Raw genomic sequence first — 12,188 nt, 5'->3', positions numbered from 1 at the left:
AAAAAAGTTTTGTTTGTTTCTCAATCCAAATACGCAATTATACATCCCTCAAATCTGTGTGCATGTGTGTATTTGCAAGTCGAGGTGTGACTTTGAAGTATTCCTCAGTTGATGTGTGAAAATGACCATGTTACTTACTTTTGTTTTCTAAACTGAACTAAATGTTTTTTCAGTGTAAATATATTTTACTCAACCACTTAATTATTAATTTTTATATCATTTTGCATAAATCTAAATAAATTAGATAATAATATAAAATTGTTTATGCTAAAAAACATGAAAAATTGTGACCCACTCGTGATAATAGCATTTTTATTTGGGCTGTATAGTGGTGCTCCTTTTTCAAGTGGGCCTGATTCATCAACCAGAAGAAGAGAACAAGATCAAAGATTTGGTCCCATATAAAAAAGCAAAGGAAAACAAAACACAGAAGAAGCAAAGAATAGAGGTCCACTGCTGCAGCAGCAAAGCTTCCAAAATGGCATTAATTCTTCAGTGGTCCATTCTCTGTAAAAGCTGAAATCTTATATATACCTATTCTATGAATAACTCATTACAAAGGCTCATTTCTTCTCTACAATTATAAACTAAACTTGAAAGGAAAGAAAACTACGTGGCAGCTTAAAAGGCCAAGAAAACATTTTTTAAACCTATGAAACTTACATCTGAATTCATGAATTATAATTAAGCAAGTGACTCTTCTGATTATCTTTCATGAGTTATCATTGCATGTTAACAGCAGAGGAAAGTACATGTTTAACTTCTTTAGACAAGACTTTAAGTATAATAAAGACTCCTCGTTTAAAAGTGAGTGAGGTCTCAGAAAAGCTGTAAAAGATTTAGACTAATCTTGGAATAAAAACTTCCTCCCACCTTAAACTAGTTAAATATATAATGAAACAGCAAAACAACAAATTTGCCGTCTCATTGGACTAACTAAAAATGGAATGTTGGCAGAATAAGACAGCACTTCCGCATTACTTTCCTTAATTATTGATTAACCAAATCATGCTGCTTGCCTTCTAAGCATAAACAAACAAAAGATAACGGAAATTAAATGATGCTTAGTAGTAGTAGATAAACACCAGAACAGACAATATGCATTTTCAACGCCATCTTGTAATATTCCAAAAGGGTATTGTATCATATGCTTCTAATCAACTATCCTTCTAGTTCCTTTTTTGTACCAAGATAATTAATTGCTTGTAACGAGGGTTTTAAGAAATAAAAGTTTAGCAGAAAGATGAGACCAAACAAAGCAAATGGAATACATTAATGTCGTTGTCAATGTGATTAATGCGCTAATCCTTTTCTTTCTTTCTTAAGAGATAACTCGGCTAGGACCACTTGCACACCCAAATGCGATAGATCATAAAAAAGAAATTAATGGAAAGATTAGATTTTTGAACTTTGCTCGTGCAATGTTTCACCACACGCATCAACAGCGTTATCTCCAAGATAAAATCTTGTAATGGTAGGAGATCTCCATAAATGAATAAGGACAAAATAGCAGATAGGTTCCATTTCCACCCCAGAATTGATAAAGGCCGTGAATTGGACAAACAGGTATGGGCATTTTGGGAGGTGGAAATTTCAAAGAAAGTAGTAGTAGATGAACAATAAATAATATTTACGTTTCACCATTAAATCACTTCAAATATATACCCGCACTTTATGAAAGAGAAAACGTGACTGCAATAAGAGCTATCTGCAGCAGAAGAGAGAGTGAGACATGACACTAATCTCATAGTCTATGAACATAAACACAGTAATATGACATTTTAATAGAAACCAAGACAACCTTGAATCTTCCTATAGTCTTACTTGATTTAAAAAAGAAAAATTTGAAACCCAAAAAGATGGCAATAAACAATAATGATCATGGCGAAATTGCTTTGCTTGCAGCTCCATTAGCGTCTAAATTTCTTGAGTAAATGAAGGTATCTAAGATGAGAGTCCATTAAGAGAGACATGAACATTGCCACATCCATCTCCTTCATTCATGTGAATGTCATTGTTGTTGGTATTTGGGTTGTAGGGGTTGTTGATATCACTATCAAATCCACCTCCACCGCTGGTATTATTGCCGTCATCATGATCCCCAATACTTTGAGGAGAATTTGCATTTGCGTTTGGATTTGCATTTTCCCCTTGATCCAATCTTCTCCTAAAGGTGTTCTTGTTGTTGTGCATCCACACCTTGAAGACCCCTCTGGAGACCCCAATGTCATTGCAGAATTGCTGGACCAATCCATCATCCCCTTTCTGCATTCTCCACCCCAGTTTCTCAGAGAAGTTCTGCATCTTCTCCTTCTGCTCCTTGCTGAACTTGGTCCTGTACCTCTTCTTCGGGTTCTCGCTCTTCAGCATCACGCTCGAAAAGGTTAGGCCTCGGTGCTGGGGGTGTTCATCGGAGGGTGTAGAGTAGCCAGTGCCGAGGGCTAAAAGCATGTGGGGTGCTGAAGCGTGGTACGGTGGCACGTGGGAGAGCGGAGGAGGTGAGGGGCTTGACATTGGGCTCGGACTGTGGCTCGGGCTCGAACTCAGGCTCGGACTCGTGCTTTGGCTCATGGCTCGCTGAGAGATTGGTGCTGGTGCTGAAGGGGTGTAGATGCAGCTTAAAAAAGTCGGGTTATTGTTGGCGGTGACGGCGGCGTTGGGGTTGGCGCCGTGAATATTGTTGTTGTTGAGGTTACTGTGTTCCTGAGGATCACGGCGGTGGAAGTTGCGGTGGCAGCCACAGGCGGCGCACTTGAGGGAGCGAGGATCGGTGGGGTTGGTGGAGGAGGAAGGCATGAACTCGCCACAGCCATCAAGTGCATGGCCACCTAGGCTGGCGGCGTGGTTTTTGAGGCATTCTTTGTAGGTAACCACCATGGAAGGTGGTTGAGGAGGTGGAGCAGCGGTGGTGGAGGGGTGGCGCTTTGGGGTGCCGTTGGTGAAAGATAGAGACTTTGTGGTGGTATTATTGGTGGGGTTGATGGGTGGTGTGGTCTTAGTACCGGCATCGAAGGTTTGTATTGTGTGGGTACTGCTTGAGGTCAGGTCCATGTCTGTTGTCTCTTCAAGAGTGATATAACAGGAGGAGGGAGAGGGAAAGGGAGAGATTAGGGTTTTTGACAAGCTTAAAGCATTGTTCTCAAACGGTGAATTGTTGGGTTAGAAGGGGAAAGAGGAAATAAAAAAAAAAAAAAAAACAAGTGAAGGGGTTAATGGTGTGTGTGGAGGAAATAGAGTGATGATGATGCAGGTAGAAATGGCGATGATGATGGTTATAATGAGAAGTGATGACAAAATCTGAGGTTTAAATGGTGTTGCCAGCAGAAAGAGGGATACACAACACAATATGGTCCAAAATCTCAACCACTAATGATTTGAGAAGAGAATACAAACAAAACAATAAAAAGAAAAGATAAAAATTAGATAAAAGAAACAAGTTTATGAATGAAGATAGGGGATTTGACCTTTATATATATGTTATAAAGCAGTAAATAATGTAGAATGTATTAAGATGTAATTAAAAGGGATTATACATATATGATATGTAATAAGTATTTAAAAAGTAATATTAATAATGAGTTTTAATTAGTTGATTGTGCAGAGAAAAATGAAATTGAATAATATGCGAAATAGTGTTGTATATTGAAAAAAAGTGGTTTGCACATGAATGAGATGTGTTAGTTGGGGGCAATAAATTTGTCTGAAAATATTAGGCAAGAATATATTGGTTGAGGTTGGTGATTGAGAGAAGAGAATTGAAGGGTGGTGGTACGGAGCTGGGCCAAGTCACTCCCCTGCCCTGCAAATACAAACACATCAATTCTGGTTTTCCTTTCAGAAACTCATCACTTTCCTGCTCCTTCCCAACAAAACCTTACCTCATCTTTTCATATGCTCACGCAAAAAACACTTTCACCTCCTTTCACACACATTTTCCAACTTTCTAACCCTATTTGTATTTTAATCTTCCCGGCTGCCTCAAATTCAACCCTAGACCAGTAACCACTTTCACAAATAATAATTCAATAATAAAATTCCATTCTTTCACTCTCAAAGTATAATGTAAATATCAAAATTTAAGTCAAGTATATCATAGTAATTATATCTTAATAAATAAGCTACAGTAATGTCCATTCAAAAAATTAAATGAAATGAAGAATTGATACAATATAAAGTTACAGGCATGTCAAACATAAAAATAAAAATTAATATAAATTACCAAATTATAAGTTGCAGATGATTTTATGATAATCTTATATTATTTAAAATTCGAGATTAAACGTATTAATTCTTTTTTTCATTTTTCAAAAAGTTTTCTTAAAAGTAAATCCGTCATAGAATTTCACGTTTCAAAACAAATAATTATAAACAATTATAAGATATCTACAAGTTCTTCATTATTTTATCTTTAAGAATTATCTACAAAAAATAAAAATAAAAATATAATGTATCCTTATCTTTAACTCCTAAATAAAATAGCAAAATAACAATTTTAATACACTTTTCTTCCTCACTTTCTAAAATGTGTTTTAAAGACAATTGTGAAAAATTTTCAACACCTCCCATACAATAATTGACATAAGAAATTTTATGTCAACCAACTCGACGCGGAAACAATATAACCTTGATTCAAGCATGATCACTTTCTTAAAAACAAAATACATGTAATTTGTGAAGAAAAAACAAATTTACAAAAATTGAACTCAAGCTATAAACAAATCAAGAATACATAGAGTGAAAACAAAATGAAAAAAAAAGTAAATAAAAAGGTTTATTTTAGATATATTTTCATAAATTTCATTACATTCTTAAGCAATTAATGTTATTCTAAAAATGTGACGATTCTAGAAAAATAAGCCGGACAGAAATTGCCCTACAAATATTTGCAATGTGCGAAAGAAGGTCATGTGATATCTGATGAAGTAGTAGTGAATTAGAACCTGATTTCATCAGTTGAACACATTTTCCCCTTCTTTTGGCCGACAATATGTATAGGTGAAAAGGACTTGTTTGGAAATATACCAACTTTCAGTTCATAAGAAGAGCACACTCTCTTACAATGCTCAGCTTTTGTCTATGGGTTACGAAACCTTAACAAAACTAATACCAACTCTTCCATTTTGTTTGTTTTTCTAACAAACCCGTTAAGCCCTTAATCGATTATGGTCTGTTTGGCTACCATCCAAAAGCACGTTGATGTGGTGAACAAAGTCAACTAAAGGCAGCAACTTTGACACAGTTAAATGTGTTTTGAATGTGAAAAGGTGGCACAATGGAAAACATTCCAGATACTATCATACAGAAAGTTTTATTATAGTGTGATCAAGTTAATTTTTTTGATAGTAAAATTGATTTTGAGACAATCTTTACTTTAATGTTGTAAAACATAATAATGTTTTTAAAAGCTATTTTACTTTGTCATTCAAATAAACACAACTTTTGTATTATTCCCAAGTATAAATGCTTTCTTAAGGCTAATTATTTCTTTCATAAATACTCTTTAATATTCATAAATACTCTTTAATTTAATGTGACATCTCATCTAATAGATAAATTCTAAAAAACAAAACATTGCATAGTTATAATAGTTTAGAGCAGGGGACAGAAGGTGTAAATGATTCAACTATTATACTTATCCATAATATACGGAAAGGAACAAGGAACGTAAAGTCACACAACAATGTCAATCATAGAACTAAAAGAGAGCAACAATTTAGTAATTTGCTCACAAAGCAATGAGTTACAAAATAACAGTTCAACAACAAATGCTCAAAGGGCATACTTCCACGGACTTAGCTAAACAACAACATTTCTATCATCATGGTGATCACCAAGAGTTTTCACATCTGCTCACACAAAAATTTGGTGATCATTGCAACAAGGAAAGCCAAACAGGAGACACTAGAAAGAAAGGGTAAGCTAGAGAAAATAATTTTTAACATAACAAGCAAATATTAAAATAGGTTATAAACAGACAAAATAGTAAGCACTCAAAACATGTGATAGCAAACAATAAGAACCCTCTGACTCAATTATCCAGATAAATATAAAAAGATCGAATTCACTATATGCTTGCACTTGTGGTAGCCTCTACTGTTCTGCAGAGCCATTACCAATGAGTTTCACCCTACCACGCACAAGGTTAGTCCATGATCATCTAGGACCATTATCCTGTTAGAGACTAGGACCTCTTGCTACTCTCACTACTTGAATCAATTTTCTCTATGTGAGACTGACTGATTCTTTAGAGTTTCAGGATGCAACCTTGCTTTAATCCTTACCTAGTTATATACAGTACAATACCACCATGAAGTCTCCCCAAGAGACTCATGGAATTACATCTATCTCATACCATATACATGTTTCTCACACCAAAACCACATGTTATATCAACACATCTCAATCTCATGCCAATGCACCACCAACCAACCAATCCATAGTTCATTCCATGTCAAGCACAACATATAATAGTCTCATTCCATCGCACTTAAACATACACAACATCATACCTCAGGCTTTAAAAAGGGAAACCAAACAATCATGGAAGAGACAAGCATTTAAACAACTTTGTTGTCAATCTCGCTCAAGCGACAAGAGTTTCTTGCTTAAGCTAAAAGCTCTTGCCTAGGCGAGATTGCAAACAAGGAGTAATGTGAGATTTTGCGAGTTCTTGCTTAAGCGAGATCTTCTCACTTGAGTGAGATTACTCTTTGCTCAAAACAAAAGTTCGCCACCTAAGCGATAACTCGGAGCAGAACCTAGGTAAAAACTCTGATACTCTCGCTTAGGCGAGGCTTGCTCGCTTGGACGAGAATGACAGGTTTCTCCCCTACTCACGCATGCAAACTAGGAAAGCAAAGCCACACAACATCTAGTTCATTCTCACACAATCATAACCATCACTTCAATAGATAATATTCAATTTAAAACCCAAAATAGTCATACGGTTTGAAAAACATTTAAGAGTCCTAGCTTCCCTTACCTTGACAGATGCTACAACTCTTGACAAGATGAGTACTAAGAGGAAATGAGCAATACAACTCCAAAATAGTCTAGGAAGATGAGAAAACAGGTACACAGATAGACGAAAAGTGAAAACATAATGGAAAATGAAATAGGAAAAGTCGAAGAATTCTTCTAAAACAACAAAAAGCTAACGGGCTGACTTGGACCCTTTACTCACTAGAGTTGGGCCATCAACTTAAAGGGAACTTCTCCCTACACCTCCAATAGATTCTCCTGTACCTTTAAAAATATATTATAATTCCTAAGTTGCCCTGTAGTAAATATTAAGTTGACCCTCAATAAATATTGAAAACATTTTTTCTCCTTCAACTCACATCCCCATCTTTAATCTATCTTCTCCTGTCACACTCACGCTTCAACCTAACTATCTCCATTCTTATAAGAAATCAGAAATCTTATTTCTTCCAAGACTCCCTAACACGTCCCCTCTGAATTCTTTTCTCCATACCCCTCCATTAGGCAACTATCCACTTTTCTTTTATCCATTCATCATGACCATGACAACTCATGGATCTTCATATTGAACACCAAAAACAAACCAGAGGGGAGGGGTGAGGTTTTGATCTCTGCACCATCTCCAGGAGATCATGGAGACCCATTCTTCTACCTCCAAACCAACGCACCATTATTCTTCACAAGAGAATCCAACTTCACTTAGATCTTCCTCCTTTCATCCATTCCAAACCACCAATTAAATAACAAACCACCATCCTCGACACCTCTATAGACCACCACCTTCATCTCCATTCTAAAAATACTGTCAATATGTTGTTGCATCATCCATCTTCCACCTCAATATTCAACCCATTCATCATCTTCTCATTCTCCAAATACACATTAATAAATTCTATCACATAACCTTAACCCACACATTCATCACCTTAATCACCACCATTATCAACACCTTCACCATCACCACCTTCTTCTTCATTCTAGAAATACCAAAAAATCACCAATCCTTATCTCGCCTCCACTATCAAACTTCCACTGATCAATCAACAAAATGAAAGAGAAAAATAAGAAGCAGAGGGACAAATCGAAATCCTTCCATCTGTTTGAACCGTGGGACTCCCATGTAAGACCTGGGAAAATTAATTAATTAAATAATTAATTAATAAATGTGGGTAGTGGGAGCCTTTATGGCATTAAATATTGAGCGATATGACGTGAAAAAGTACTAGCTCAAATAAATGGTTGAGAGTACTTTAATGTGTGAAAGGACTTGGGTTCAAGTCTTATGTATGCCATTTATGTGTTATTTGATTTGTTATTATTTTTATATTATGCCTGAATCATGTGAATCACAATATTATTATATAATGGTGTTAATCATCACAAAATATGAGATGGTTGCATGGTTGTGCAATTGTTTGACTTTGGCATGGTATGAGTTTGAACCTTGGTGAAGCCAAATTTAACTCTCTTTTTGCTAAAAAATAGTGATGACATGAATGTGAAAGGGTAGAGAAAAACCCTAGCAGAAGGGTAGCAAGGGGGGCTGTAAAAATAACCATAATGGTTCTTAAATGGTAATAACAAGCCTCATTAAACCATATTCTCGTTTTTTTTTTACATTAACCTAGTATTAAGGCCTTTAAAAGGCAAATTTTGAGAGAATAGGAGGGTTTTGAGAGGCTATTTTCAGACAGCTTTGTGAGGTACACGAATTCAAGGAAAAACAGTGAGTTGAGAGTGAATTACAAGAGGCTAATTGAAGTGGTGATAAGGCAAGCTTTAGTGATCAAAGGAACCTTCCAATTTCAAGGTTTAGCAAGGGAAATTCCAGGCTAAGGGAGCTGAACCCAAAATTCTGTGTTTATTGTATTGTCTTGCATGATTTTGATGAAGTTATGCCTGAATTTCATGCTGCACATGAGGGAATTTGGGGTTATGGGTTTTGGTACTGTTTTATTGAATTTTTGGCCTAAATGTATGAATATAATGGGGTTATGCAATGTATATGTTGTGATTATGCAAATTTGGGGTTGGAGGCCTATATTGCGTCTAAGTTATGTTTGTAATGTTGGTACAATGTGGTCAAAATTGAATTAGTATGAATTGGGAGTGTGTTTGGGTACAATCGTTGATGTTGCGTGCGTAAAACAGTGCTAGAGTCTGCAATTCTTGCTCAAGCGAGCCAGGCTCGCCTAGGCGAGATATGCAAAGACTCGAACTTTATTTCTGCTCGAGCATCTCGCTCAGGCGGAGAATGCTGGTCTTAGGCGACAGGCCATCTTGCTTAGGCGAGTGTGCCTCGCCTAAGCGAGAAATCGTGAGGGCTCGTTGTTTTCGCTTAAGCATCTCACTCAAACTGGAAGCTGTGTGGTGGGCGAAGAGTGTTTCGCTCAGGCGAGAGCCCCTCGCCTAACCGAGAATACGAGAGAGTAAATGGTTTTTGGTTTAACTCGTCGCTTAGACGAGGCACTTCAGTTATGGGCAAAGAATGGTCCCGCCCAAGCGAGAAGGAGCTCGCTCAAGCGAGACTTCTTGGGATGCAGTTGTAATAGGGGCTCGCTCAGGCTAGTGGGCCTAGCTTAAGCGAGATAGGCTAGCTGTTTAGACAAAGGCCTTTAGCCTAAGCGACCTATGGTGCATTTGTGTGTTCAAAGCAAGTGTTACTACTGTGTCAGATTGGATGTGTTGGAATGGAAATATGTGGTCTACTAGGCTTCTAAGATATCTCAATGGTGGGCTTGCTGGTGTTCCTTGGGTTGTGGCCCAGAACATATCCTTGAGTTGTGGCTCAGGATAGCGGATGAACACGAGGAACTTTTGAGTTATGGCTCGGGTTGGCTAGTGTTGTCGGTGTGAGTGTGCTGGTTGTGGCCAGTACGGATGGGTCCAAATGGATTGCCCTCCTCAGTAATTTGCTGACGAGTTTGGTAGTCTTGGGATGTTACAGATTATGTTCGTATCTGGGAACTCCACCTACGTTACGGTGTGTGATCTGTAGCATGGTTTCTCGCACGTGCTTTATCGGTTGTGGCCGATAGGTGAGGCAGCAAGACGCCTTGAGGTACTCACTGGAAGATGTAGAACATCGACCACATGGTTATGGCCATGTGGAAGGAAAGGAATGAGTTTCCTTTGATGTAAATTGACATTACATGGTTGTGGCCATGTGGAAGGAAACTGTGAATTTTCCTTGATGCAAGTTGATATCAACATGGTTGTGGCCATGGGGAATGAATGGAGGAAATTTCTTGTTGGGTTTTGTTATATATATATATATATATATATATATATATATATATATATATATATATATATATATATATATATATATATATATATATATATATATATATATATATATATATGATTGATATATATTTATGTGTTATCTTTTTACCTCACCCTATCTGCTTGTGTTAGACGATGATCGTGTACGCGGTATACGCGAGCAGATGATATTGCAGGTGGAGTTGGTGAGACTTAGGCTCGGAGCATGGGCTAACGTGTGAGTTTTTATGATTTGTGTTTTGAAAAATAAATTGTAAACACTATGGATATTTATTTTATTTTGCGTTTTATAAATCATGGAATATTGGACTATTCTTAGTTTTAATAAAGTTGTAAATTTCTCGCGCTTTATGGGAAATGAAGTATTATTAATTGCGATGAAATTTTTGTTTTATCTATTTTATTTTAATTAAATCCGTAATATCTTGACGGGATGTTACATCCCATGTTCGTGGCTGGCGTGGAGATAAGGTGGTAGCTTGGCAATGGTGACAGAGCTTTTGATCATGGTAGTGCGCGGTGGCGGTAGTGTGTCGTACGATGGAGGTGGTGAAGAACCTCCATTGCGCACCTATGGAGAAGAAGAAGAACAAGAGTGGTTGAACGCCTCTTGTTGTTGCCGACGACGACTCTAGAACTAGAGTATGAAACAAATATCAAAATCCGTTTCATGAAAAAATTTGCTTTCATGAAATCCGTTTCGTTTTTTTTTATTTTGGCATTTTAGGTTGTGGCGTCCTGTGAACGCAAGCCCCACTTCTGCTGGTCCGAAACCAGAATCAACAGCTATCTCGCAAAACCAGGTTAAATCGCGGTGGCTTGCGTTGGTCTGACGTCGCAGGTGGGAGTGCCTCACGATGGCTTCGTCATCGTCATGGTAGTTTTGCAGCAGAGGTGGCGTCGATCTCTGTCACAGAGGTGACTGCCAGGGTGGTCACATTCTGGTGTGAGGGGTTTCGCATTCTGCCATGGTCGTTGCAGCAAAGGTGGGGTGGTTCTCCGGTGAGGCAGAAACCTCAATGGTGGTGAGGCCTGTGGTGGATGACACGGTGTTTGGTGGAGAGGGTGGTGGTGGAGGCGAGCTTGGGTGGGTTGTGGTGGTAGAGGTTCAGGGAGGATGTGGAGAGTTTGGTGGTAATGGTGGAGGCAAAAATATTCAGAATGCAAAATATCTCATTACTAACATGGAAGATGGCAAATTTGAAATCCTAAGAAAAACAAGACTTATCAATTTAGACTCAGTCCATTAAATCAATGACATAATTACCTTTTATGAACAATATTTGAAAAAGACAGATCTTTCAAGCATAACAATTATGATTCAATTGCTACACTTTCCCCATCTTTATGCATGCATGCGTCAACATAACAAACAACCCTCCACCCCAAAAAAAGTGTGAATCAATCTATGCATGAATTAACTAAAACATGTGAGAACGATTCTTCTTCAATCAATGCTATAGAGTTAGCATAAGGTTTAATTAATCTGATGTTGTGGATGTGCATGTGTAGTTATTATCGGGGAAAATCAGGTTCAGTTGGGGATGAAATAAACATAAGCAATAGAGAGGATGAGGGCACATTGGACCCAGACGTTGTGGCTCAAACATATTGGCTCAATCGTGAAATATTTGCAGGTATATTATATATGAAAATTAAGGAAACGAATGTCGACATCCGTTTCACAATTTTCTGAAATGGATGTTGACATCCGGAATATGAAAAAAGAAAAAAAAATTAACGAAACGGATGTTGAGATCCATTTCATACTTTTCCGAAACAGATCTCGACATCTGTTTCTTAAAAAAAAAATTGTGAAACGGATGTCGAAATCCATTTCAGAAAAGTATGAAACGGATCTCGACATCCATTTCAATAAAAAACAAAATAAAATAGTGAAACAGATGTCGAGATCCATT

The 12,188-nt window shown here is 37.4% G+C and overlaps 1 protein-coding gene across 1 annotated transcript; it reads right to left on the bottom strand.

Moving 5' to 3' along the window:
- Positions 1-1,616: 1,616 nt before the first annotated feature.
- Positions 1,617-3,387, bottom strand: LOC114177107 (zinc-finger homeodomain protein 11-like). The gene has a single exon (XM_028062356.1). It carries the CDS (start codon positions 3,049-3,051, stop codon positions 1,945-1,947), a length of 1,107 nt encoding a protein of 368 aa, XP_027918157.1. The 5' UTR covers positions 3,052-3,387; the 3' UTR covers positions 1,617-1,944.
- Positions 3,388-12,188: the final 8,801 nt, after the last annotated feature.

The sequence above is a fragment of the Vigna unguiculata genome, chromosome 3 (assembly GCF_004118075.2).
Source record: "Vigna unguiculata cultivar IT97K-499-35 chromosome 3, ASM411807v1, whole genome shotgun sequence".
In the NCBI taxonomy this organism is placed as follows: Eukaryota; Viridiplantae; Streptophyta; class Magnoliopsida; order Fabales; family Fabaceae; genus Vigna; species Vigna unguiculata.
The sequence above is the reverse complement of the archived record's forward strand: the minus strand, read 5'-3'. Positions and strand labels throughout refer to the sequence as shown.